At 36.6% G+C, this 26,429-nt stretch overlaps 9 protein-coding genes across 9 annotated transcripts in view; 6 read left to right on the top strand and 3 right to left on the bottom strand.

Moving 5' to 3' along the window:
* Window positions 1-20: 20 nt before the first annotated feature.
* On the bottom strand, window positions 21-2,819 carry RHIMIDRAFT_255601 (ARM repeat-containing protein). The gene is made up of 7 exons (XM_023611178.1): window positions 2,727-2,819; window positions 2,077-2,671; window positions 1,686-2,019; window positions 1,198-1,632; window positions 959-1,147; window positions 523-905; window positions 21-464 (listed from the first exon to the last, which is right to left on the bottom strand). Exons 1-7 carry the CDS (start codon window positions 2,798-2,800, stop codon window positions 183-185), a joined length of 2,292 nt encoding a protein of 763 aa, XP_023465312.1. The 5' UTR covers window positions 2,801-2,819; the 3' UTR covers window positions 21-182.
* A 1,415-nt stretch (window positions 2,820-4,234) lies between these two features.
* RHIMIDRAFT_313850 (uncharacterized protein) lies at window positions 4,235-5,451 on the top strand. Its single transcript, XM_023614898.1, has 2 exons — window positions 4,235-4,808; window positions 4,862-5,451. Exons 1-2 carry the CDS (start codon window positions 4,280-4,282, stop codon window positions 5,365-5,367), a joined length of 1,035 nt encoding a protein of 344 aa, XP_023465311.1. The 5' UTR covers window positions 4,235-4,279; the 3' UTR covers window positions 5,368-5,451.
* A 35-nt stretch (window positions 5,452-5,486) lies between these two features.
* RHIMIDRAFT_285150 (uncharacterized protein) lies at window positions 5,487-6,389 on the bottom strand (the record flags this gene model as incomplete). The annotated part of the gene is made up of 2 exons (XM_023613245.1): window positions 5,487-6,091; window positions 6,149-6,389. 2 exons carry the CDS (start codon window positions 6,387-6,389, stop codon window positions 5,487-5,489), a joined length of 846 nt encoding a protein of 281 aa, XP_023465310.1.
* A 758-nt stretch (window positions 6,390-7,147) lies between these two features.
* Window positions 7,148-8,651, bottom strand: RHIMIDRAFT_186437 (general substrate transporter; the record flags this gene model as incomplete). Its single annotated transcript, XM_023605867.1, has 3 exons — window positions 7,148-8,102; window positions 8,160-8,507; window positions 8,572-8,651. Coding segments are annotated over 3 exons (1,383 nt in total), but the record flags the coding sequence as incomplete, so codon positions are not given.
* Window positions 8,652-13,804: 5,153 nt separating this feature from the next.
* RHIMIDRAFT_255596 (uncharacterized protein) lies at window positions 13,805-14,627 on the top strand. Its single transcript, XM_023611177.1, has one exon. It carries the CDS (start codon window positions 13,853-13,855, stop codon window positions 14,459-14,461), a length of 609 nt encoding a protein of 202 aa, XP_023465308.1. The 5' UTR covers window positions 13,805-13,852; the 3' UTR covers window positions 14,462-14,627.
* A 2,601-nt stretch (window positions 14,628-17,228) lies between these two features.
* On the top strand, window positions 17,229-19,447 carry RHIMIDRAFT_255588 (MFS general substrate transporter). Its single transcript, XM_023611176.1, has 9 exons — window positions 17,229-17,554; window positions 17,612-17,639; window positions 17,693-17,743; window positions 17,794-17,945; window positions 18,000-18,475; window positions 18,534-18,719; window positions 18,773-18,820; window positions 18,873-19,016; window positions 19,072-19,447. Exons 1-9 carry the CDS (start codon window positions 17,268-17,270, stop codon window positions 19,284-19,286), a joined length of 1,587 nt encoding a protein of 528 aa, XP_023465307.1. The 5' UTR covers window positions 17,229-17,267; the 3' UTR covers window positions 19,287-19,447.
* RHIMIDRAFT_216113 (T-complex protein 1) lies at window positions 19,419-21,489 on the top strand. The gene is made up of 4 exons (XM_023607303.1): window positions 19,419-19,589; window positions 19,645-19,730; window positions 19,783-20,120; window positions 20,173-21,489. The coding sequence occupies exons 1-4, from the start codon at window positions 19,511-19,513 to the stop codon at window positions 21,335-21,337; spliced, it is 1,668 nt and encodes a 555-aa protein (XP_023465306.1). The 5' UTR covers window positions 19,419-19,510; the 3' UTR covers window positions 21,338-21,489.
* Window positions 21,490-24,000: 2,511 nt separating this feature from the next.
* Window positions 24,001-24,587, top strand: RHIMIDRAFT_238264 (uncharacterized protein; the record flags this gene model as incomplete). The annotated part of the gene is made up of 2 exons (XM_023608924.1): window positions 24,001-24,121; window positions 24,280-24,587. 2 exons carry the CDS (start codon window positions 24,001-24,003, stop codon window positions 24,585-24,587), a joined length of 429 nt encoding a protein of 142 aa, XP_023465305.1.
* Window positions 24,588-25,682: 1,095 nt separating this feature from the next.
* Window positions 25,683-26,429, top strand: part of RHIMIDRAFT_16344 (uncharacterized protein) — a 1,096-nt gene continuing 349 nt past the window's right edge. The window contains exon 1 of the mRNA XM_023605754.1: window positions 25,683-26,360. Within this exon, the coding sequence (XP_023465304.1) occupies window positions 25,928-26,359 (432 nt within the window). The 5' untranslated portion in view covers window positions 25,683-25,927 and the 3' untranslated portion in view covers window position 26,360. The remainder of the gene's footprint in view (window positions 26,361-26,429) is intronic.

Genomic DNA, 26,429 nt, shown 5'->3' with positions numbered 1-26,429 from the left:
CATCTTTGTGAAACTAGACTAAAATAAGAAATTCAATGATGTGCAAATCATTTAAAATTGAGATCTAACCTCACTGTATTTTCTCTTTATTTGTAGTTAAACATTATTTTTACTTTTTTACAAGAGCAATTTTAAAAGAAAACTATGATATACATTTATAAACACTTTTTCTATACTAAATTTCATTTTCTTGTCAATAAATCTGATCTTGCTTTCTCTGAAAGCGAGTTCATTATCAGAGTGGCTGCATCTGGTTCCTCAGATTGTTGGATAATCCTTTGTATAGTTATTGAACCTAGCTTATTTATACATAACTTGCTTAGATATGGCAATAAGCGTGGACAGAGGACACGATAACGTCCAGGAAGCTGTGAGCTATCCAAAAACCAGTTCAATAATAAACTACCATTGGCATTTGTTGTTAATAACGTTGCATTTTGAACGATGCTTGCTGCTACATACACCTAAAATAAATAGATCAAGGCATCAATAGAGTATCTCATATAACAGTCATACACTTACACGTTGCTCTTGAGTAATTGTTGGATTGTCTAATATAGATCTTACAGCACGAGCACCAAATCGTCCTTGTCCAATTTCCCAGCACTTGTCAACAATGGCGTCAAAGATATACTGATTATCTTTCTTAACAAGACAGCACTGGACAACGTAATTTCCATATTGATCTAGTAGCAGTAAAGGAATATAGGGCGCGATATACTCCTTTATGAGCTGAATTTGTTCTGGTTCATTAACAAAATCAACTATCTTTTGTGCAGCCCAAGTGCCATTTTTATGAATTCCGATAGAGGCCAGATGAGGGGCAATTTTCTTTAACATTTTGAGTTTTGTTTCTTCAGTACAGCATTCAAATAGCTTTTGGATCACTGTGTTTCCAATATAGTCTATATAAAGGTTGTAAGTGATGCAATACAGGACGTACTCGTGTATATCTTACCGCTGCAGAGCTCAACAACTTCGTCCATGCAATCCGATGCAATTGATTCTGCTTGTTCCAAGGCCACTGATTCTTCATTTTCTAGCTTTTTTCTCATCTCTCGAAGCGAAAGAGGATCTAGCTTTCTGTCGGGCCCCAATTCAGGTACAGGCGGTATAGCAGAATGGTACACTAATGGGATTCTATCCACTTTTGATTAAGGTTAATTTTTGAAGCATATATCTATCTATTATGCAAACCCTTGAGCTTCTCAGACGGTTCAATTCCCAACTGCTTCATGATAAATAGTCTCTCCGAGGCAATAGCAACAAACAAGCTAGGCTGCGCTGTAGGCGGCTGCCCAGATGCATTCATCATCATGTTGGCCATCATGACCGCTGTCGCCCATTGAGCTGCTTGATAGCTATCTGTCACAGGTAATCCATCGTCTAAATCTACTCCATCCGAGGCAGAAGGTGCCTTTGCAAAGCCGATACGAACAGTGCCAGTTCCTGGCCCGAATATCTCTTTATTTTGAAGTGCTTTCCTGGCATGAACTGCATCCTCCTGTCGCTCAAAATTGATAAATCCACAATTTTTGTGTGACAGAATTCGAACGGATTCAATAGACCCAAAGGCTTGGAATATGTTACGAAGTGCATTTGCGCTTGCATTGGTAGGAATATTACCAACCCCTAATAATAAGTTGAGAGTTAATACTATTTTCTTTTATTCAGAACCTACTTACATAAAGCGCGTGTAGGTCCTTGAGTATTAGGACTTGCATCTGCCATGGCTGAACTCACATCTGCCTTGCCAAAGCCGACACGAACAGGGGTTCCTGCCAGCTTTGAGCCCAATCTTGTTTCCAAATCGTTCTTGGCAGCCACAGCTGAATCAACTGTCAAGAAATTAACAAAGGCACACTCTTTATCTGACAGAATTCTTGCACTCTCCACTGGGCCATACGCAGAAAACATGTGTACGAGATCAGGTACACTCACACTGGGATTGATATTACCCAACCAAAGAGCACGAGAGGGTATTTGTGCTTGAGACGAAGAAGGAGAGTCACCTGAATCCTGATGTACATACGAAATGTTAGTTCAAAGAATATATTTATACTAAAAGTACATTACTTCTTTTCCTTCATTATCCATGATATTTTCATTTGAAAAGTAATGGGTGGTATCTAGTAAATTGTTTGTACTCCGAGAAGATCTCAAGATTGGTGAATGTTTTTGCTCTATGTGCAACTTGGACGATTGCTGCTGCTCGTGTTGAAAAGGAGAAAACGAATCTGCCATTCCCAAACTGATTGCTCGAGGGCGCTGCAAGATACTCGACTGGGTTTGTGGGGAAAAGGGATGAAATCCAAAAGCCTCATTGGTGGCTGCACCTTGGATGGTGTAAGATCGATTTCGGTTATTAGTTGTTACTGTGGTAGTAGTAGTAGTTGCTGTAGCAGTATTTTCATCATCAGTTAGACCGAGTGATGCTAAAGTGGATGCAATAGTACTCGATGCATTTTCATCTATTGGACTCGAAAGATCGTCTTTATTATCTTCATCCTCTTTATCCGCGGGTAAAGTAATAGAACCAGAACGATGACGATGAATTATGTCTGAAAACATATCAGATGGAAATACAGCAGCAGGTTGAGAAGGCATTGTATCTGCACGCGATCTACGTAATGCACTAAAGACACGCGAACTTGGTTTATCATCCAATGGTCTAACCAGCTAAACTCTTTAATGTATGGCTATAGAAAATAAATAGGAGATACTACCTGATTGAAGGTATACTGTTCGACAAGTTCGACTGCTTATGGGTATTACTTTTTTCGTTTACCCAAAAGTCCATGGAAAAACGTAAAAATAAAAGAAGAGAAAAAGGAATAAAATGAAATTAACAAGGCTCTTGAACTTTTTTTTTCTAACCGGAAAAAAAATGTGACAGCATGGAAATTTTCTGCTTCCAATGCTTTAGACATTGTTGTGAAACTCTCCATTGTCTCTCTTTTTTTTTTTTCTTTTTTTTTTTTGGAGAGGATAATTTTTCACTTTGTAATTACAAGCTTTATAAAAATGAGCTTTGTTATACAAACACATGTACTCTTATTGCTTGCCTTGTTTACTCCTTTATTATATTTAAGGTGAATAAAGAGAGCGAGCCTAAATTTGATCGAATTAAACAAAATGTCTTTAGTAATAGTATAAAAACCCAAGCTTGATATATTTAATAATGTATTTATTCGAAGCATAAAATATTAGAGCCGTTTTTCATTGTTGTTGATGTTAAACAGAAGGAAGGACAAAGACCAGTCACAATGAGCTCTTGCTTGATTATTGCTAGTCATCCCCAAGATACGGATGATGCATGATCAAGATCATTACTGTATCAAACAATAAATTCCTGGACTTCTTTGAAACGTATTAAATTTTAATCTTTATTAGCTTGCTATTTTAACTTTTTTTTTCAACATATAATTGTAATTCACTACAACACACGTCAATGTCTACGCATTGGTATAAATGATGTTGTATTAGCCAATCCCAAGCGTGATCAAGATAGCCAACGGTTAAGGTTCTTTATTAGTCTTGGACCCCTCCTTTTTTTTCACCGTAATGTCCTTTTATGTATAATCGTAGGATTTGATTCAGGGAAATCAGAAATATTTAGGAAAACAATCAATTTGGACTTGGCACGAAAGAGTATCATTTATCTTTTCTGCATCATCATACTTCCACATAATAAACCCCCACTTTTAACCATGAGATAACCACTAGCTTGTCTTTGATTAAATCAACAAACCTAAAACCTCAAGAGTACTAATTGATATGCAAAAAAAACTCAGGACACTCAGTTAAAAGAGTCTAGAAGCACATGACAGCTATTGGTAATAAATCTTCCCTTTTTGTAATATAGGTTACATTCTTCTTATAGTTGAAGCATTTTAATACTTTACAATAGTTTCTCGATTTCATTAATTCATAGTCTCCTTTGGATAAGAAATCTAGGATTAATGTAAAAATATCTTGGCTTAATGAATCTATAAATAATTTCCAAAAAAAGAGGTCAAGTTTCACTGAGAGAAAGGGCATGTTGAGTGCTAAAAGGGTCTGGAGCTCATCATCAGGTGACCAATGAGTATGCACCTGAAGAATCCAATATGTAAAATCTCCGATATCCAATGAAAGAAAATATCATCAAAGACAGATGGAACATCCTGTATTACATCCAAAGTTATAAAAAGATTTTTTTACTGCTGTTGTCCTTTTAAATAACTCCTTTCTTTCTTTCTTTCTTTTTTTCTCCTTCTCCTTTCTTTTACAAACAGCTATGAGACTTTCCTTAACTTCTTCAGCTATTGTTGTTTTTTTGCTATTACAGCTAGTATCATCTCAAAAAGCAAGCGGTGATGCTTCTATTGGCGCTGCGCAAGTTACTCAACAGCAGCAGCCCCAGCCAACGTCCGATACTCCTCCTCAGAGTACGCCTCAGGCTACGACGACGAAGGATAATCCAACGACGACTAATCCTCCTACGTCAGCAAATACGCCCGATAATACCACACCTAATACGACAAACAATCCTCCTACAACAACAGCGAATCCCACAACAACACAAGATCCTTCTCCGACAGCTACTACAACGACAGCCGATCAAGCATCCACGACGACGACAAGAAGAACTAGAGGATCTACAACAAATAACCAATCAACAACCGGGAACACGGATGATCCTACACCCACTAGCTCCAATTCACCCACTTCCTCTACTAGTGCTACATCTTCTCCAGGTACAGGTGAGCCGTCGAATTCATCAAACAAAACGGCAACTATTGCTGGTTCAGTAGTGGGCGGTCTAGGTAAGTTCTTCTCATGATTTTCTGTAACATCAACTTACACCATCTATCTATAGTTGGCATTGCTGTTATTGCTGGTGCCTTAACATGGTTGAACCGTCACGGTGGTTGTGCCAGTCGTACTCGCCGTCGAGGAGCCAATTCTCATGATGATTTCGGAAACAACACTGATGACATGAAAATGTCGGAAAATCCTGCTGGAAACAGCGCACCCGAGCATGGTGCACCAGCATCACCTTTCCAACACGCACGTCGATTTGTTCCTCCCAATACAGGTTATATGAATCTGACAGACGAAGAGTATGGATATCAGCAAAACAACTATCCTCAGGAATATCATCAAGAACATTATTCTCCTAACGAACCTATCTATGAGTATAATGCAAACAGTAGTGCATATCAACAGTCTCATCAATATCAGGACTATGGATACCAACAACCACAGCAACCACAACCACAGCATTACTACCAACCAACTTCCAATATAACATCTCCTACGCTAACCAATGCAAACGCACCTTTAAAACCTGATCAGATTGAGCAAAAGCCAAACGCTCTCTAATTCACTCATACTATGTACACATTACATGTAGACTTTATTTCCATTTTTTTAATAGTATTACTACTACTACTACCACTACTACTATCCGTTATTACGTCCTTCTTCTCCTTAAATAAACCTTATAATATGACATCCTTAAGTGTAAGAATAATAGGCACGTGATCACTTGCTCCCCATGCCTCATGTCTGATTTCGCTAGAGACAATTTTGTCCAGTAAATCAGGAGTCACCGTAAAATAGTCCAATCTCCAGCCTATTAACTTTTCACGACACTTGAAACGATAGCTGTAGTAAGTATAATGTCCCTTTTGCTCGGGATGAAAGTGTCTCCAGGTATCGACCAGACCAGGCAAACCGTCATCTGATGGATTAAGCACCTTGCTAAAATCCGTTCTTTCTTCAATAGTGAAACCAGCCGATCTTTCGTTGGTTGCAGGTCGAGCCAAGTCGTCTGGTGTATGAGCCACATTCAGATCGCCTGTCCAGATAACAGATTTACCTTCTTTTTGAAATGATCGAATGTACTTTTCCATATGATCATTGAAAATGCGGCGTTCTGGTAACCGTACTAGCTTATCTCCTGCATTAGGTACATAGCTTGCGATAAGAACAATGTTATTGTCAAATTCCAAGGTAATCACACGGCCTTCTTGGTCTCCGTCAAACTTGGGTATACCATAGGTCACTTCCTTTGGCTTGAACTTGGAAAAGACAGCGATACCCGCTTGTTTTGAAATATTAGCCTCACGCGCAGAATAAGACGATGAGTGATACAACTTACCATAACCTTTCTTTGAGCTAAATGTCCAATATTGATATGGATACATCTCCTTGCTGACTGCCGTGTCCAAAGGCTTATTCACCTTTGTCTCTTGTACGCATAATATATCTGCATCCTCGGCGTCTACGTATTTGTTGAAACCCTTTTTAATACTAGCAGGCAAGCTAGCGACGTTATAAGAAGCAAATGTAATTGTGTTTTCGGGCTTTTTGGGGAAATTAAAGCTTGCAGGGAATGTCATATTGTTTGGTAATGATGGATCGAACGGCTCCCAGCCAGACTTCTTCTTTTTCACTGTCACCTCTTCCTTCTTTGTTTTCTTGACTTTTACTTGTTCTTGTATCTCTTCAGCCGTTCTCTTGACCACCGTCTCTGCTGTGGTCGTCTGGCTCTTGATTTCTCTTGCCATGGTTGCTATGGGTAATTTAGAAAGTCGGTATAAACAGTTTAAACTCGGGCGGAGCAGGCGCGTAAAAGAAAACATTTTTTTTCTTTTTGGACGTGAAAATTTCAGCTTCAGTTGATCATATTTGTTTTGAATGGGTCTTGCATAATCATAGCGTCTTTTGTTAGTAAATTGAGCAGTTCTTTTTTTTTTTTTTTCGAGCTATGGATTGGGTCTTTATGAGATAGACTTGTATAATAATATCTTTCATAGCAGCATAAACATATTTTGGATCTAAATATAATAAAAAGAGAGAGAGCTATTGTTTGGTTAAATAGACAATGTTGAATACAGTAAAAAGGGTAACTTTATTATTATTATGAGGGGAAAAGTTACTTTACGAGCAAGTATTAAATGATTATATTTTAAAGGTGATTAAAAGAGAAGGGTTATGTATACAATAATGTAAAAGGAAATATTAAAGTAGCTTAGGCTTCAACCTTCTTCTCAGCCACGGAGCCAGAGTTTTCAAAGGTGTTATCTTGATGAATACCCTTATTGGCAACCCATTCATCCAAGACTTCACGAGGAATCTTCTTTCTGGGGTTGTGTTGGAAGACGATGTCCATTTCTTCAAGAGTGTAGCCCTTGGTTTCGGGGTAACAGAAGTAGACGTGGAGACACATCAAGAAGTTGAAAGCAGCGAATAAGAGGTATAAACCGTAGTGAATACGTTGCATCAAGATAGGAACGACAAAGTTAAGAACCCAGTTAAAGAGCCAGTTGGAAGCAGTAGAGAGGGAGACAGCCATAGCACGGACACGGAGAGGATAGATTTCGGCAGGATAGACCCAACCGAGAGGACCCCAGGTGGTAGCAAAAGTGGCAACGAAGAGATAAATACAGGCAACGACACCATTAGCTTGTGTCTTGGAGTCAATGTGAACGTACCATTTGCCATCCTTGGGATCAATCGCCCAGGGATTAACAGCCAAGACACCACCGACAGCCCACAAGAAGATAGACATGACTAAGGCACCAAGAATCAAAGTAGGACGACGACCCCACTTGTCAACAAAGATAATAGCAGGAATAGTCATGACAACATTAACGACATAAGAGATACCAGAGGAGAGAAGACTTGCTTCTTGAGTGTCACCAATGCCAGCTTGTTGGAAGAGCAAGACGGCGTAGAACATGATAATGTTCATACCAGTCAATTGTTGCCAAATTTGAAGACAGACACCGAGGAAGACACGGTAAGCCAATCCAGGTTGGAATAAGTCAGTGTAACGATGGGAAGCAACTTCCTTATCGAATTGAATAGTAGCTCTGATTTCTTCCATTTCCAATTGGACACGAGGGTGGCTTGGGTCGCCATTACCGTGAATATCAGCAAGAACTTTGAGAGCTTCATCCAAGCGACCCTTATCAGCGAGCCAACGTGGAGAGAAGGGGAAGAACCACATACCCATGCAGAGAACGACGGCAGGAACACCTTGAACGGCCCAAGGAATACGGAAAGCGGCTGTGCTTTCGATATATTGACATCCATATTGAATCCAGAAACTATTGGTTGAAATCAGTCACAAGATCAGATCAAGCGAGGAAAATGTGTATACTTACGCAATCATAATACCCCAGGTAATACTCCATTGCTGAACAGAGACAATACGACCACGAATTTCTTTAGGAGAGATTTCAGATTGATAAAGAGGGACAACCATAGAGGTGATACCGACAGATAAACCGTTAATGACACGACCAGCACAAAGCATAGCAACGCCATTTGAAGCAGCTTGAAGAATAGAACCGATGATAAAGAGGAATGAGGCAGCGATGAGAGTGTATTTACGAGAGAAGCGATCAGCAGGGTAACCGGCAATCAATGCACCTACGAAACAACCAGCGGAAAGTGCACCGTTAATACCACCCTGCAAGACGTCACTAGGATGGTTGAAGTAGTCAAGGTATCTATAAAAAAAAGGGGTGAATTAGAAATTTAAAAAAAGAAAAAATTGAAGTTTCCACGACTTACTGGTGAGTACCAATGACACCAGAGTTAGAACCAATATCAAAACCAAACATGATACCGGCAATAGCGGCAAATCCACCAATGCACTATAATTAAATAGGTTATTATGTTTATAATAAATCTGGAGAGAGAAACATACGTAAACATTGGTGGTTAATTTTGTTAAATAACCCATTTATAAAAAATATATAGTCGGTTTAAACTATTAGACTTCAGTAACAGGGACTGTGTTGAAATAAAGAGTCGAAGAAGTATAAAATAAAATAAAGTTGATTTGATGTAAAGAAAGAGAGAAAATAGAACTGAAAAGGGATTGCCTTTTTATATATACTTACTGTTTCTTTTTTTGACACTGTGTTTTATTCTTGAATAATTCAATAAAATCCAGGCGAATAACAACACTGAAGTGAACAATTGGTATATTTCAGTTTCTCTTTTGTGTTCCCAATGTGATGATATATCAATTGTGGGGATTACTTATATTGGTTGGGATGTATTGGAACAGATGTTTTCGATGGTAACCTGGGATTTAAAATTAACCAAACAAATCATCTGCTGGCTTAAGTAAGCCATTCTTAAAAGTACGAGTTGCCTTTTATAGGGCTCCGCGGAAAGACGAGCTGATCATAAATATAGATGATTACTTTTTTTTGGTGGGAAAAGATGCGGGGCATTAAATATGATCTAGCTAGCCAATAAAGGCCCACTCTGCCGCAAAAAATGGAATGATTTATCCCGTTACACCACCTTTCAGTGGCTATCCTACTGTGGGGTTAGGCTAATGAACGGATCGATCTCAGCTAGTACACCAGAGACGATCAGGTCCTATACTTTCAAATATTGTTTCATAAAGGGGCATGAATGTCTATAGAACAAGTGATGGGTTTATAAAGTGTTCATTAGGTAGCATTATATTTATCCAAACGGATATTCTACAGGGACTGGGAAGTAATGTGTAACATTATAATAAACCTTACTGAACCAATGGTCCCCGACCTGACCTACTTTTCACATTGTGTTGTACTAATAATAATACAAATATATCTTTGCATCTACAGAAAGAAGAGAGACAATGTTGCCGCACAGGAGAAACGTATTTTAATGCATCTAATAAACCACTATTGTTTTATGACTTGAATTGATCTGTCTCTATACATACTAATAGCTTTCTTAACATTACCTTTGTTGCTCAAGGTCGTGATCTGAGATTGAATTTACGTAATCATTTTGTTCTGAATGATCACAGAGTGCAAATTCTTTACAAGACCATAGCTTGAGCTTATTAGGATTTATCTTGATATTTCCTTCATATTAAAGCTAACAAAGAAGAATGCTTACACTTGCAAAGATCCAGAAACATCAAATCAAATGACGATTCAAAAAATTAATAATGACATAAAGGCAATAACTACATACAATAGATACAATATAAAAGCCACACTTTAATTCTTGTACTTAGAGATCCATTGACTGCCTGTTTTTTTTACTTTATCTTGCCTAGCTTTTGAGTGAATAATGATCACTCTATGGTCCGTAAATAGATATCCTGATCTGATTCGTTTTTTTATTCCTGTTATGTGAAACCAAACCGGTTTCTTCATGTTTTGATTTGAAAACTTCTGGATATCATCGTCTCAAACAATTGGTTCCTTGATGTATTAATTATAATGAAGCTCAACGATTTCGAGAGGTTTCATCTGGGAGAGACATGGATCAATTTTTCATATGTATCGCAAGCAGGGCGTGTTACACTACCGTTACCTCGTCCTTCTCGAGTTTATGGTTTATACAAAAGATCCTAGAAAACATCACTTTCACTACAAGTTTTCATTCTTTTTATGACAACCAAACATTCAATATATGAACATCTTACATAATCCATTTTGTCTATAAATAGCAATCGTGACCACTCAAAATGTTAACTACATCATGCCTGCCCGCATATCAGAAGATTCGTACATACGGTGTCTATACAACCAATCATGATCTTGTAATAGAAAGCTATCACAAACCAAGCAGTGCTCATTTATAATAATAAACCAAGCAAAGTGATGTGGTTACATTTATTGTGCATGAAACGATGGCATAAAGGCTTTTAGTTAAAGAATCATAAGAAACATTATTTGGAAAGTTTGTAAAACATCTCTCTTCCAGAACACCGGTATTCATGGGACCAATGCTAATGATACCCGCCTTTTGTAACCGAATTTCCTCTTTTGGACAGTCTCCATTCCCTGTCATTAAAGATGTATTTTTCTTATCACATCTTTTCGATCTCTCCCTTTCTTTTTTGCTGTGTGAATGTATTTTATAACCATGTTTATTATTTCCTTGTCTGTATTAATTAAGCCTCTTTCCCATAAGCATACGTATATCCGTCTTCAACTACACAGTATGGGCGCAATGGCTGTATCTCTATTACGTGAAGGAGATACCGTCGAGAGAAAGAGTGTCCCTCGAGACGCCTTCATTCTTACTCATTTACTCTACATTTACCATTTGATAGAGGATAAATGACGTATGAACTTCCCACTGGTTAGTAAACCCGTGAAATTCCGTACTGAATATGCTACTGTTTATAGTAATAAGAAAAAAGAAGAAGTAAAAAACCGTTGTCGCACATTTTAGGACTCATTATAAACAGATGCCGTTGATAAGTCTTTTCCCATAAGTTTGTTATCTAGATGGTATCTTTGCGGGACTTTGAATAGGTCTTTCTTGCACATCTTGATTGCAACACTCTTCCATGGGAATTGGCTATCTGTAAAGTATTTCACCCACACTGTACGTCATGTTTAGATAAGAGCTATCGTGTGGGTAAGCATTAAAAAGAATGCTTGTTTAGATGTGATCTATTGGGGAAAAAGAGGGGCCAAAGTTTATATGACAGTAGTATTAATCAAACTCTTGGTTTTGTCTAATTCAATTTTTTACTAGAGAGGCATCTTGTTTTTTGATATTTTGGTAATACATCTAAATCAGAAACATGTTGTGTACAACAATGTAAATCAAAGGGGCTTGAGTGCGAAAGATAACTTTTAACACAATGCCTTTCTTTATAAGATGACAGGACAAATCAAAAATTGAGAAAATGTAAAAATGTGCTGATTGAAGTATATTGACATGGGCTTTTTGTAAAATATTTTGGGCCACTTGGTGTAATAGAAAAGTGTGATATTGATTTCATAAACACAAGCGTTTTTCAAAGTAGACTAAAAGATAGTCCAGCGGAGAGTAGATAAAGACAACACAGCTCCACCAAGGGACGTTGTTAAATTTGTGATATGCTTTATGTGAATTGGATTCATACGTGTATGGGATAACAAGAACAATAGACAACATATACCTCGAGTGCTTCCATTATATATTCGGTAATTGATACTATTGGATCAAGAGAGACTCGATGAAAGGTTCGTAGAAGGATATGTGGTCGCTCTCGGCTTTAGAGCCAAATAACATCGATTGACATACAGGGCAAGTTATCTATCCGCCAGTAAACGTAAAAGCAGCTTATGCATGTAAAAGATGATCTGATAGGCTGCTCTTCTAATTAATTTTGCATCCTTTGAAACTTTGACTTGTTTCTATAACGTTGCTACTAATAACAAACTATTATGAAGAAAAGCAATGACAACATCCTGATATGGTTCCTAAAAAAAAAAAAAAAAAAGATGCTACTTGTTTTACGCAGTAATTTTTCATGAATACTGTGAAATGAAAAAAGAAGCCGTTGACGACGAAAAGAGTCACTTAAATAAAGGCAAAGAAGGGACATAAAGCAAGTAAAAGTGATTATGTACCTGAAAGTCACGTTGTGAGCAAATAAAGTATGCCATAAAAGGAAACTGAAGGGGAAATAATGAACAATTGGTGTTGAGTCTAAATAACCTTAATAAGCCCTATCTTTTATTATAGAGAGAGCATCTTAAACTTTCTGAATAAAGTACACTTGTGATGCTTGTGTAAAGCATGCTTAGTTATTCTACGAGAGCCGTAGGTCAATAGTCATGATGTAATACAGAGATATGTAGCAGTAACGGATCTGGAATTAAGTTTTTGCGTATTCTTCCGAATCGTATAATCAAAAGAGGATATGATGAAGATACAATATTTGCATTACATAAAGATGTTTGGTTAGTTGTTTGATTAGGCTTTTGAATTTATGAAAGGACATCATCTGTATTAAATAACCAGAGTAGTAACTTTGGCGGAAGATTACTGTTTTTTGGGCTGTTTTCTGCTAAATAAAGAATGTTGTTTGCCAGTCTCCTTTAAATACATCAAAATTTTTCGAAAGTTTAAAACAACTGCCAAATCACGATTCCACAATTTTTTTCTAGTTGGTGTGCCTTTACTTTCTTTGAGGCAAACAATATTCTTGCACCTAATGATAAAGTATTTACTATCATTATACGTTTACAGTTTAATATCACATACTTGAGCAAGCCATGGCACGTAACGGTTGATATTTTTCTGCGTTGATATGGCCATGGATTTACAATCGTTTTAAACTTTTCCAACGGACTCTCACATTCTAGGCACAAGGAAGATTTTTTGTAGGTAACTGTTGTATTCAGCTTTGTTATTGTAAAAAGGCTATTAACTCGATAATTTGCGAATTAGATTCTTTATTAAGAAGAGCTGAGTATTATTAAATTAAGCTTGTGTGAGAGTTTTATAGAGAATATTAATGTTGTTAGTATGATAAATGTGGTCAATGTGATTATTTATGCTTATATTATTATGGTTATACTAGTAGCTACTATAGTTATTATTATAAGTCATTCTTATCAGATACGATAGAGGAATGTAAAGTAGAATGTATGCTCTACTGTAAGATTATACTCAAGTTATTATAGTTATTATCTCATCAAACACGTCAGTCTGAATTTAAGATGCTTAAGTATACACTGCATGGAGCCTTAATCGAACAATTAAATTTCAAAAGTTGCTCAAGGATGTACACATGATAGTTTTATTTTTATAGGATGATTTTGGATTTCAAAGCGCATCTTTATAATAATAAGTCTATAGATATAAAGAAAGAGTGCTCTGGTAAAAAGTGAAAAAAAAGGGAAGAGGATTGAGGTTTTCGGCTATGTCGTAACGTAATATGATGGTGAATAATGAGTCAAAGAAAGAAACAATGAAGGAGTTTATTATACCCGAAATGTTTAGCGCAATTCATGATTTTTCTCCATTTAGAACCGTAAAAGGGCCAAAAGACTTTTTTTTAAAAAAATCCTTTCTTTTTCTTTTTAACTCTGAAGCATATTTTTAATCAATGACAACCATCGATAGCAAGCCTAAGAATAAGCCATTCATGCGCACTGTCAAGTTCTGGCAAAGGTCTACTACAGCTACTAGCACTGATAATAACCAGTCCGTCATGAATGATGCCATGGACCAGGGCAGCGAAGGGAAGGAAGAAGCATTGGTGCCTAGGACAGATAGCAGTAACAGCAACAATAGCAATAAGAGTCGTAACAGTGTTGGTTTTACTCTGAGTTTTGGTAGAAAAAAATCATCAGACAAACATGCAAACAATGTTCCACTCGTTGAATCAACAAAGGAAGAAGTATATAAATTGTCAATTATTGATGACTCAGGCATCTACATGCCGCCGTCGCCTACAGTTGAATGTAAAAAGGATCATTGGATTGATAATGAGGATATCATGGATTTTCATATCCCCAGTTCTGAATGTTTAACGAGTCATGTCACAGAAAAGCATGATTTTTTCACACCCTCAAGTTTTGTTGAATGCCAGCCCTACATTTTCCCTATTGCTCAAATGTCAGTCAGTAGCTTCTCCTTATCCTCATCCTCAATTCAAGATGATGAATACTTAGACTTGACTCCCTCTAGTTCAATGACAACAACAGACTCATAGCTTACTACATACTACTATTTAATATTAACTTTAATAATAATAAACATCAATATTATGTCATTCATGTCGTTTGTGGAAGGAACCAATGAATGCTTAATAAAAATAAGCTTGCAGCACATGATGTAATCTTATTCATAGAAAAACGTAAGCAATGATTTAGCAAAGCATCAAGAAAAAATTCATGCATAAATGCAACTTTAAGGTATAAATACCTACTCTTTTTTTTAATTTTTTTAATAAATCCTTTTCATTATTATTATTATGGATCGTGAACATCCTACAAACGCTGAATTGGAATCTCAATTTAATGAACGTAACAATAACTTGCGTAGAGATATTAGCAGCATCGTAAACACTGTATGTATATCAACTGTATGTCAAGTACACAAAAGTAAACACTTATTATTATTATTATTAGGCTACCTCTAAAACCCAAGACCTTTTAAATGAGGTTGGTCAAACTAGTGGTCCTGGCTCAATAGATAATGCTACACAAACAACACGTCGTAGGACATTTGGTTCAGTCAGTTCAACTGATGGATCTGGATTGAGCTCTGGATTGACTAATGAACCTATGCACTTTGGTCATCGAGCCAATGCACAACTCATGCATAGTATTACTGAAGATATCGCAGCTATGCACTCCCGTGACCCAGATAGGTTTGGAATCGTTGCTTCAAAATTTGATGAAGCCTTTGGTCAACACTTGTAAATTCTTTCTTTTTAATTGTAAAATACTTTAATAAATATATTCAGTTACTAAAATCAATAAACACAAAAGAACATGCATGATTGTAATGGAGTTTTTTATTATAAAAATATATATACATATTCTATTCATACATTACCTAAAATCAAATAGTTAACACAATTGCAAAAGAAATAATAGAAACAATTATAAAGTGAAAAATTGTCAGCAAGTTTATTTAAATCCTGGAAACCACAAAAAGACAAGCCAGTCTAAAGACAAGTCCTTAGATTGACCTATCCCCACCTTCTCGACGGTAGTAAAAAGAAGTCCTCATCCCTCAAAGAACTCAAGGAATGAATCATTCAATCTACTGGTGTCAAAAAGATGTGGGCCTCGCATCATAGAATGGATATAACTATTTATCATCCTCAAGAAACACTTATAATTGTTTCATCAAAATGAACCTACCATTATTTATATATACAATAGGCCACTTTATATTTCTTGTAAAAACTAAAATAAAAATACGCATATTAGTATAAAAATGCTTATTTTTTAAAAAATGTAAAAAGTATCATATACTCTCAGTTAAAAGCGATAAGTTCGTCTCTTCAGTAAACTTCAGAAGCAGAACTGGCAATTTGAACTTTGGATATCATCATTTGCATATGATTCCTTTTTACATTGAAGAGTTATACTTACATAAACCTCAGTGAAAGAAGACCTGATGCAAAATGTACCATACAGCAATCAAAAGTTTGACTTGTCTATATACTAAAATAAAGATTAGAATCAATCTGATAATATAAGTATGTTTAATAAAAAGAATCAGATGGTGATGCATGTAAAGAAATCCAATCTTTCATTTTTTGAAAAGCTCTCAGAAGCGTGGATATATATCGTCATCTTCTTTTTATAATTTTTCATTTATACTTACATATTATATACAGAAAGCCAGGGCCCAGTTGCTATACGACACATAAGCTGTGTATGCACTTTCACCTAGGACTGAAAATAAGGTTAATAATCAGAGTTTAACAAAGTTAAAAAGAGCTCAGATACGAGGAATTCCATTATCGTTTTATTCCACATGGTCCTTATTCGGGATATCATTCGATATTTATCTTCTTCGCTCTCTCTCTTTTTTTTTTTTTGGTAGATAATACTTACTTTGTTATAAATGTGTAAAGAGAAAAAAAAAAGCCTTGTAGCCAAATCTTTATGACTCTTTATACAAAAAAAAAAAGAAAAAATTTTTTCCTTGCTATTTTCATAGTCACAATTTTGATTGTCCAATCAAATTTTTGTTTCATCTGCCCATGTTTTATATACGTGTGTGTAGTTCGCGTTGATATGATGTATAAAAAGAAAGAGTTATCTGCATGGCAAAAAACATGCAGAGTTAGTCTACATAGCATGAATTAATAAGGCTACTTATAGTAACCTTTCTGAACAAAAATGCAGGTATGACTAACAATATGTTTCAAAATAAAGAAGAGAGAGAGACAAAATGACGATGAATAGCAACATATTAGATTATATGCAATAAAAGTAAAAAGACATGACAATATGATTGCATATATTTCCTAGATTGACTAAGGCTGATGATATGAATTTACGTCAACCGAGCTTTTTATGAGTCTAATGTAATATATCGTATGATACAATCAATTGATGTTCTTTCCGATGAATATACATGCATCATAGGAATAGACACATCGTCGTAATAGCACCTACATCGAATAAAAGAATTCAATCCGGATTTTATTGCTATGTATGCCTTTTGGATGTTACTGAAGGAGGCAGATATTACCCGAAACAGGAGAAATGAACCAAGCGTGCATCTTTATAGCAGGGAAAGCGCCTATTGTTGTATACAATAATGATTCCATTTGACATGGCATAGAAAAGCATCTGACGACAGGCCCGTTCTAGTTCATCATGCCGTCAAACTGTGCGCAAAGATTTATATGAATAATGAAAACAAGGGGGAGGGGAGAAGAAGATGCAAAGGAGCATGCAAGGAAGAGGATAGTATAAAAGGTGCATGTCTCCCCTTTTTTTATTGTCTATCCCCTTTTTCTCTTTTGTTTCTTATAATATATTGATTGAAATATGGCGTTGCAAAGTCCTTTTAATCTAGAGTCAACCATTAGTGACTCGACCAAGATTGAACCCAATGGATACCTCGATGATCATCACAAAACACAATCCATGATCTCATTGAATAACACAAGCACGATTGATGTTTATTCAACAATGGAAGATGCAAAGTTATATGAAACTATAAATGAATTAAATGAAAAGAAACTAGTAAAAAAGCTCGACTTACGAATAATGCCCCTGTTTTGCCTATTCTACTTTGCAGATTTCTTGGATAGAGCTAATATCGGAAATGCCGCGTAAAGAAATATTGTTCTTTAAAACATAGACTCTTTTACTTACTATAAATTATATAGTATCGCTGGTTTACAGGCTGATTTAAAAGTAACCCAAACAGTGTATTAAAGATAAAAGAGTAACTTATTTCCCTTTCTTAGATGTCTTCAACACAGCTAAGCACAGCCATATCAGCATTCTTTATAACATACGTAAGTTTAAGATCAATAATAACAATACGTTCAATTAACCTTTTTACAAGATCATCTTTGAAATACCCTCAAATATAATCCTTGAAAGAACAAATGCGGCAAAATGGTTATCATTCATTATGTTTGTTTGGGGCCTCGCAACACTGATGACAGCATTTGTTAAAGACTTTACTGGGTTATTCATCTTGAGGCTTATTTTAGGGTAAGCTCATGATGGTTATGTTATGAATTACTAAACAAACCTTTAACGCTTTAGTGCAGCCGAAAGTGGGTATATTCCTGGTATCTTATTTTTACTTTCCAAGGTATACAAGCCTCAGGAGTTTAGTATTCGGGTGGGCATACTCTTAACTATGGCTACGCTTTCTGGTGTTGTTTCCGGGCCCTTGACTTATCTTGTCTCTTCCTGGGAAGGCAAAAACGGACTACATGGTTGGCAATACTTGTTTATCACAGAGGGAGCTCCTACAGTATTACTTTCCATCATCTCTTACTTTTTTTTGTTTGATGATTTAAATGAAGTTGGCTGGCTAACTAATGAACAAAAACTGTTGCAAGAAAAGAGAATAATGCAACATGTCGATGAAACTATTCATTCCAACTCTAATACAACTCTAAAGACGTTATCAGTTGCATTGTCTGATTGGAAAACATGGGCTTTTGGCATCATCTTCTTTCTAAATTCAATTAACCTCACAAGCTTAGGAGTATTTGCGCCTGCTCTCATTAGTGGTAAACCATCCGTGTTTGTTTTCTATTTTACTTTTTATTTAATCTACAACCTCCTTAGGCTTCGGATTTGATATGTCCACCACGCAGCTCTTAACAGCACCACCTTGTGTGACAGCAACTATTGGTGTTTTACTAGGCGGATACCTGGGAGGTAAATACAACTGTCGATCACCCATATTGGCCGTGGGATCTATCATTGTAGCCGCTGCCTATCTCTGTCTCTACTTGCTTTATGACAAATGGGGTATGAATTAGCTCAACCCACTAAAAAAAATGGAAATTGATTACGTTGTCTAGCCCTTTACTCTACCTTACTGGTTGTTCCTATTGGGATTGGTTTACAAGGTATGCAATGCATGTCCAGACTCTTGTTCTAAACTTACGTCATATGCATTAGCTTCTGCCTCACTTGGATGGTCAGCCCTAAATTATCCTGATTTAACGGTTAGGGCAGTGGGAGTAGCTGCAGTGATCATGATTGGTAACATTGGTAATATCGTTGCATCCTTTTTATTCAAGTCATCCGATGCTCCTCGATATGGTAAGCCTTATGCCTATTTACACACAAACATTTTTATTCATAAGAATGTCTATAGCACCTGCAGTACTTTTTAATCTTGTAACCGCCATCGTGTCCGGATGTCTGTCTGGTCTGACAGGGTTACTACTCTATCGTATAAACCGTCGTCTAGATTCTGAACCGAATGATAAAGTAAATAACATTCAAAAAAAAAGAGAGAGAGATAATCTAACTAATAAGCAACATAGGACTCGTTTAGGTACTTTTACTAATACTTTATGCGGTCTTTAGTTTATAAACTTTTTGCTGCTGCATTCATCCTAAATAAATCAATAAGCCACAGCCTTAAACCATTATTGCTTTCCTAAATTGGGGTCACAGGCCAAAAAAATTCAAAGTAAGCCCGAAAAAAAAGAGAGACAGGAGAGAGAAAGAGAAAGAGAGAGAGAGGAGTTATATTTTTTTCCAGAAAGAAAGTTTCGGTCGCCCCCCTCTTTCCTTTTCTTTTGAAGTCAATGTTTCAAAGAGACCAAAATAACTCGCTTTTCTTGGGCGGTGAACGTACAACTGGCCAAGATGTTCGTTCTAGCAATGGTAAGAATGATGACGCGCCTTTCCTTGCTAGATCTAATACTTTATATTATTTCAGTGCTTGCTGCTTCATCTATTGCAAATATTGTCAAGAGTTCTTTAGGCCCTGTTGGTTTAGACAAGATGTTGGTTGATGAAATTGGTGTAAGTGCTGTAGAATCATTTAAAGAACAGTAATGTTTAATGTTGAATGTAGGATGTTACCATTACCAACGATGGAGCAACTATCCTTCAATTACTTGAAGTCGAACACCCCGCAGGAAAAGTATTAGTCGAGCTTGCTCAACAACAAGACCGTGAAGTAGGCGACGGCACGACTTCTGTTGTCATCATCGCTGCTGAACTTTTGAAGCGTGCTAATGAACTCGTCAAAAACAAGATTCATCCTACCACCATCATTACCGGCTATCGATTGGCATCAAAAGAAGCTTGTCGCTTTATTGCCAACGAAATGTCTACCAAAGTGGATGCACTTGGAAAAGAATGTCTTGTGAATGCAGCAAAGACTTCCATGAGTTCCAAGATTATCGGATCGTAAGATGTCTTTGCCTTGTTTTATTCTATGTTCTCTAACCACATTTTATAGTGATGACGAATTCTTTGCTAATCTTGCTGTTGAAGCCATGTTGGCTGTTAAGTCCATGAGCCCTCGAGGTGAGACTAAATACCCTGTCAAGGCTGTAAATATCTTGAAAGCTCATGGTAAATCCGGTCTTGAATCACAATTTGTTCGTGGATATGCCCTCAACTGTACCGTTGCTTCACAAGCCATGAAGAAATGTATCAAGAATGCCAAGATTGCTTGTTTGGACATGAACTTGCAAAAGGCTCGTATGCATCTCGGTGTGAATATTGTGGTAGATGATCCTGACAAGTTGGAGGATATTCGTAAGAGAGAAATCGAAATTACAACTGAACGTATTCAAAAGATCTTGGACACCGGTGCCAATGTCATTTTGACAACAAAGGGAATTGACGATTTATGTCTCAAGTTGTTTGTTGAATCTGGTGCTATGGCAGTTCGCCGTTGTAAGAAGGAAGACTTGAAGCGTATCGCCAAAGCCACAGGTGCTACTTTGATCTCTTCTTTGGCTAACTTGGAAGGCGAAGAAACATTCGAAGCCGGTTATCTCGGTCATGCCGAAGAAGTTGTACAAGAACGTATCTCTGATGATGAATGTATTTTAGTAAAGGGCACAAAAATTCAAAATTCTGCATCCATCATCTTACGTGGTGCTAACGACTATATGCTCGACGAAATGGAAAGATCGCTCCATGATGCCCTTTGCGTTGTTAAAAGAACTCTAGAGAGCAATAGCGTTGTGCCTGGTGGTGGTGCCGTTGAATCAGCCTTAAGCGTATACCTCGAAAACTTTGCTATCAGCTTGGGATCTCGTGAGCAACTGGCCATTGCTGAATTTGCCAATGCATTACTTGTTATTCCAAAGACTCTTGCAGTGAATGCTGCCAAAGATTCAACTGAATTAGTATCAAAACTTCGTGCCTATCATAATGCATCACTTAATGCTAATGCAGATGATCGTAAACGCGCTCTGAAATATTATGGTCTCGAACTCATTCATGGTGGTATCCGTGATAACCTTAAAGCCGGTGTTTTGGAACCTACAATGTCAAAGATTAAGTCTCTGAAGAGTGCAACCGAAGCTGCTATTGCCATATTAAGAATAGACGATTTCATCAAGGTTGCTCCAGAACAGAAACAAAACCCTGATGATGGCCATGGTCATTAAAAAAATGGCAGATATAGGATATGATCCTTTTTATTATACAATAAAAACATCGTACAAATCGTAAAAAACAGACACATAAGGCGTGCTGGTGTTTCCTTATTACATGTTTCCTCTTAGAACATTTTTGTGTCAAATATATTATTAGTAAATGGAACGCACGATTGGTATTAGGGCCTGTGTGTCACTTTAGTACCCTTTTCCATCACTTTTATAAAGGTAACTACCCTTGATTATCAGTATCTGAATCTTCAGACTCAACTCTGACTCCTTTTTGAAAAAGTATTTTTGTCTGCCAGCCTAAAATACCTTAAAAATTACCGTAGTAATAACCCACAAAGACTCATCTGTAACTCATAACATTTAGAAGGCGGTTTTATCCAATAAGAGGAGATCTGGCTTATTTTCTTAATACAGTGAGAACGGTAAATATTGTCACTTTGCGAAAATTAAATGCTCGTTACTAAAAAATAAAATTCATTTTGCCAAAAACAATTGTCCATTTATGACAGGAAACTTTGTCACAATAAGTTAAATCAAGTTGACCAGAAAAAATATATAAACTTCTTAAGACTTTAATATCGATTAATTTCTTCTCTTTTTTAAAAAACGAGTAGTGACAACTACTTTCTTTTACGAAGATGGACAGGAAAATGTCTATTATTCAGTTGAACCTAATGTTGCTATAAGGTCTGCTACACCTTAATCAAATATAGTCAACTCAGTTTAAATACCTCAGCTTCTTAATATACAATTATAAATTGTGCTATCATCTCTTCCTTTTCATTTTATTCTGAATAAAGACACAATATAGTCTCATCGTATTTTCTACTTTGTTTAAATTTATCCAAAACCCAAATACAACAACGGTAATGAAAGGCATCGGTGACGGTGACGGAATTTTATAGAATTCTTTTGTCACGTCTTCCTCTTTTTTCTCACAGCAAAATGCTCAATCAAAACTGTAAGTAAATTAGTTGTGTATGCAATCAAAAAACTAATTTATTTAATTGAAAAGCTCATTCAGCGTTAGTCTAAGATGAAAATCTTATTCTGCCTTGAAATGGAAGTCTAGGGAAGATCTTATGAGTAAATTGGTGTTAAGCCACCCAAAGATTATAGATCTGGTTGTTCATTCTCTAGTTGGTAATGTATCTTATTACTCGTATAAAGATATGATATGTGTTTAACACGCAAATTGCTTATGTGTATACCGTAACTCGAACCGAATGGTCGGATGAAGGTAAGTCGGACATTGTTTACGCCCCGCGAACCAAATCAACTTCACCACTGCGCCCAATCTTGACTACCGTTATACACTCTTTCCGGAAAGTAAATTCGCCTGTGGTCGAAATAAATGCACCCAGTGGTGAGAACAAAATTCATGCTGTACGAAATGTAAATTCATCGTCGCCAAGAATATTTTCGTAGTATCAGACTTGACATCCATGGAGATACTGTATTTCCAAATTGAGATGTCGTATTGAAACCGTTGTAATGTTATCAGAGTAATAGCAAATACAAAAAGAATATGGCTCACTATTCCATTTGACAGTAATATTAACAGGTGGGCTATCTTGGAGTTGAAATTAACTTAATATTAGAATAACCCTCTTAGTCTCTTTGTAAAAGTTTAAATTCTTTATTCGGTTCTTCCATGAAATCAGAACATGTAGTTATATTTGGTAATATATATTCTTGAATGATCATGAAGTAGATTGCTCCTATTTGAAAGTATAAACACTCACATTAATTGAGTCCTTTTGTTGCTTCATTGCAGCAGTTATCAAATGTCCCTCTGAGTGTTCAAAGATTCACCAATCAAAACTAGCCTGTCCTCATGGTCCTTGCTCTGACTCGCTTGTCCCGCTCTCTCTGCTCTCTGGCGTGTATCTGTAACGTTCTCCAATAGTCTCTTCTGACGCCCTGGGTTCTCTCTGTCCTCCGTTCCTTTTTTTTTTGTTTAAACTTCTCCTGGGTAGTTATCGCTACCCTCCCCAGAATGCACCTTGGTGGTAAGTGAAACTAATATTAGAATATGTGCTCTAATACTAACATACTTTTTCTCTTTTTTTCTACATATACTCATTATCTCTCTCTTTTGACATGATGTCGTTTTATTCAAACGTATTTTTCTTTGTCGTCTTTTTACGAAAATAATTTTTTTATTTTACGACAATATTTTATAAAATTAACGTCAATAATTAATAAAAATACAGTAAACTTTTTGTAGAGAAATAGGTCTGGAGAGTGTGTTTAAAAGTCGCTCTACCACCCATTACCTCCTATAGTATCCCTCACTCAAATGAATAAAAACAAGAAATAAGAACTCTATGGAAGGCTGGTGACCTTTAATGGTACCAGATTGTTTGGAATAGGAGAAGAAGCCTTGTAAAGTTGTTTATTTTATTTTATTTTTTCACTGAAGAGTCACGTTCCAGAATCACTTTCAAGTGGGTGAGGAATAATGAAATAAAGGGACTATTCAGATTCTAAATAGTCATGGGTGTGTTATTGAATCTGTGAGCCTGCTCACTAGTTGGGATAGTTTATTCATTGTTCATTGGAGAATAGTTTCTTTGTTGTAATTGATATATCAAAATCATAAAACAATGAATAGTCATTTTTCTTTTTCTTTTCCTCTTTACTATTCCTAATATTTACTAATGTGTGAAAAGAAAAAGCAAAGAGCGATATATGGCCCCGGAAAGACTATGATCAATAGACCAGCTAGCTGGAAGTGGAGTGCAAGTGAAGAGTTAAATGGTTCATCACCTAAACGTGCCCGTAGAACACCGGAAAGAGAAGAATGTCTTATGAACACTTTCATGAAACGACTCGAAATTCACTTTTTTCAGAAATTCGACACTGCTATCAGACAGGCGGGAATCTTGGCAAACTCCATAAATTAATGCTATTATGACCAAGATTACCTCGTGGGATAGTTACTGGTACTGAAGCTAGAATTAATGTGAAGGTAGGAGAAATAGTACCATTACTGCGAACTAAAAGAAACCATGGAAAAACGCCAGTGCAGTATTGGAAGGACTTTGTTAAAGCCGGGATCTTTAACATTGCTCAAAGAATTCGCAAAGAAATCGAAAATAGAGAAGAGACAGCGAAGGAAGCGGAAGATACCAGCGCACAGGAACAAGAGGAACAGCAATTAAGAACTTTTAGTGCCTCCTTGCTCCCACTTTTAAGATCAGATTTACCCGCTGATATCCAAGATACCTTTTTAAAAACCATATAAGAAACAGTTGTTTCTGCTAGTGATTACATAGCTTCGTATAGTGTTCAAGTATTTAAGCTAGTATTACTTTTGAAGAAGTCAATTTTCTTCAAATTAGATAATGATGAAATTATACTTCCATAGAAAACCGATGTTAGCATTCAAGATATCGTACCAGGGAGCTTTTGCTGCCAGAGCGACATCATCTATTTCTCTCCTCCTATAGGTAGAAGCTGTCTTACGGATGATGCCCTAAAAAAAGAATTTAACAGCCTTTTCAACCCAAATCATCCGCAAATGATCCATGCGAACTATTTTGGAATTCAAGATGTTACCGAAGAAACACTCAAAAAGCATTCTTTCCAAACAGCATTAAGACAGGCTCTTAATGAAGACGGAAGAAAAAGTGAATCAACTGATCCAGTTGTCATGAAGTTGGCGCTCAACAGATACATTTCTAATTTCAAGAATATGTGGTTTCAGAAAATGCGCTCTAGAAAGATATTGAATCGTGTACTCATTGTTCTCCTTAGAGTCCATTTGGCTCCTAAGCGTGAAAGAAGTTTGTTTATTTTGTCGCTTCTTGACTTGCGAATGTACGTTTCACGCTTTTTCTTCTCATTTTTGAATAATCATTTTCTTGTGTTGTAAAACTTGTTGGAAAGCTTGACTTTTGTGGGTGCTTTGTCAATATTTTTTGCTTTTTCAGATTTCTTCTTGGTTAATTCCTCTATTTTTCTTAAATGGAAATACATAGCAACAAAATGTCAAATGCGTATTTCCAAATATGAAGAAGCTTTAAGAAAAGAGGCAAGTTCATTGTTTGATTGTTTGAATGCTATTTTTACTTATTTAGTTACTATTTACTAGAGAACCGAAATAAGTCGCACCAACTTAAACCCAACTACAACTGATAGCGATGACGAAGTTATCATAGACATCGCAGCAGATACGAATCCTACAGCGGCTGAAATACCAGGTTTCAAGCTTCCGCAGAAGAAGCAACGTTCTTCAAGTTTGCAGAGCCTTGCAAAGTACACACGTCCAACATTGCGTATGGTAGTGGTGCAATTAAATTAAGAGCAAAGCTTTAACGTACCAAGAAAACAAAAGCTAAAGTTATCTCAGAAATCGAAGCGAAACTCAGTGTATACAGCTTCCAAGAAATACACAGCATAGAGGAATTAAACAAGTGGTATGATGGAAGAATCACGCACCAAGACGTACTTCGAGATTACTATTACTCCCAACAAAAAGTACGTCAATTACGAGCGTATGAACTGCAAAAGCGAAAGTATATCAACAGGCTGTGTTCTCAAGAGCGATCTTATGTGACCTCAAGCAGTAAGAAACCATTAACAATGTTTATTGGAGATAGCGGACTCTGTTTTGGATCGTCCATAAAAGGTTATCAAAGATACGGAGGATACTGGAAGCCTATCAAGCATAGCCTCTACACTATGGCTTGCATAACAAGCGAATACAACACGTCGCAAACTTGCATTTTTTGTTTTAAGAAGCTACTACACCCAAAGTGCAGTACAACAGACAAAAATGACCGTATCAATTTAAAAAATGTGAATGGCGCTTTTGTTTGCGTGAACCCATCCTATCCGTCAGTAAAAGCAGGTCAAAACACTCATGCTAGGGACACTCTGAGTGCTGTTGCTATTGGCTTATCTGGGATCGCAACTTTACTACTTGGAACAACATTTCCTCAATTCAACCAACCTGCTGCCGCTTTCTGTACAGGAAACGCTGTTAGGCCTATTACCACTGGTTATAATACCTAGGGTAAGTTCTATTTGAAATAACGATTATAGAAAAATACTAACTTTATTGATACGTCTGTTTTTTTTTTTT

This window comes from Rhizopus microsporus, assembly GCF_002708625.1.
Source record: "Rhizopus microsporus ATCC 52813 unplaced genomic scaffold scaffold_10, whole genome shotgun sequence".
In the NCBI taxonomy this organism is placed as follows: Eukaryota; Fungi; Mucoromycota; class Mucoromycetes; order Mucorales; family Rhizopodaceae; genus Rhizopus; species Rhizopus microsporus.
The sequence above is the reverse complement of the archived record's forward strand: the minus strand, read 5'-3'. Positions and strand labels throughout refer to the sequence as shown.

Excerpts from the sequence above, each read along its gene's own strand:
- RHIMIDRAFT_216113 (XM_023607303.1), top strand. The coding sequence starts at position 19,511 with ATGTTTCAAAGAGACCAAAATAACTCGCTTTTCTTGGGCGGTGAACGT. Across the intron at positions 19,731-19,782 it reads TGTTGGTTGATGAAATTGGT|GATGTTACCATTACCAACGA; the intron begins GTAAGTGCTGTA and ends TGTTGAATGTAG. Across the intron at positions 20,121-20,172 it reads AGTTCCAAGATTATCGGATC|TGATGACGAATTCTTTGCTA; the intron begins GTAAGATGTCTT and ends CACATTTTATAG.
- RHIMIDRAFT_255596 (XM_023611177.1), top strand. The coding sequence starts at position 13,853 with ATGACAACCATCGATAGCAAGCCTAAGAATAAGCCATTCATGCGCACT.
- RHIMIDRAFT_255601 (XM_023611178.1), bottom strand. The coding sequence starts at position 2,800 with ATGGACTTTTGGGTAAACGAAAAAAGTAATACCCATAAGCAGTCGAAC. Across the intron at positions 2,672-2,726 it reads AACAGTATACCTTCAATCAG|ACCATTGGATGATAAACCAA; the intron begins GTAGTATCTCCT and ends TTAGCTGGTTAG. Across the intron at positions 465-522 it reads CAATTACTCAAGAGCAACGT|GTGTATGTAGCAGCAAGCAT; the intron begins GTAAGTGTATGA and ends TATTTATTTTAG.
- RHIMIDRAFT_313850 (XM_023614898.1), top strand. The coding sequence starts at position 4,280 with ATGAGACTTTCCTTAACTTCTTCAGCTATTGTTGTTTTTTTGCTATTA. Across the intron at positions 4,809-4,861 it reads TTCAGTAGTGGGCGGTCTAG|TTGGCATTGCTGTTATTGCT; the intron begins GTAAGTTCTTCT and ends ATCTATCTATAG.
- RHIMIDRAFT_255588 (XM_023611176.1), top strand. The coding sequence starts at position 17,268 with ATGGCGTTGCAAAGTCCTTTTAATCTAGAGTCAACCATTAGTGACTCG. Across the intron at positions 17,555-17,611 it reads GCTAATATCGGAAATGCCGC|TATCGCTGGTTTACAGGCTG; the intron begins GTAAAGAAATAT and ends TAAATTATATAG. Across the intron at positions 17,744-17,793 it reads CAGCATTCTTTATAACATAC|ATCATCTTTGAAATACCCTC; the intron begins GTAAGTTTAAGA and ends CCTTTTTACAAG.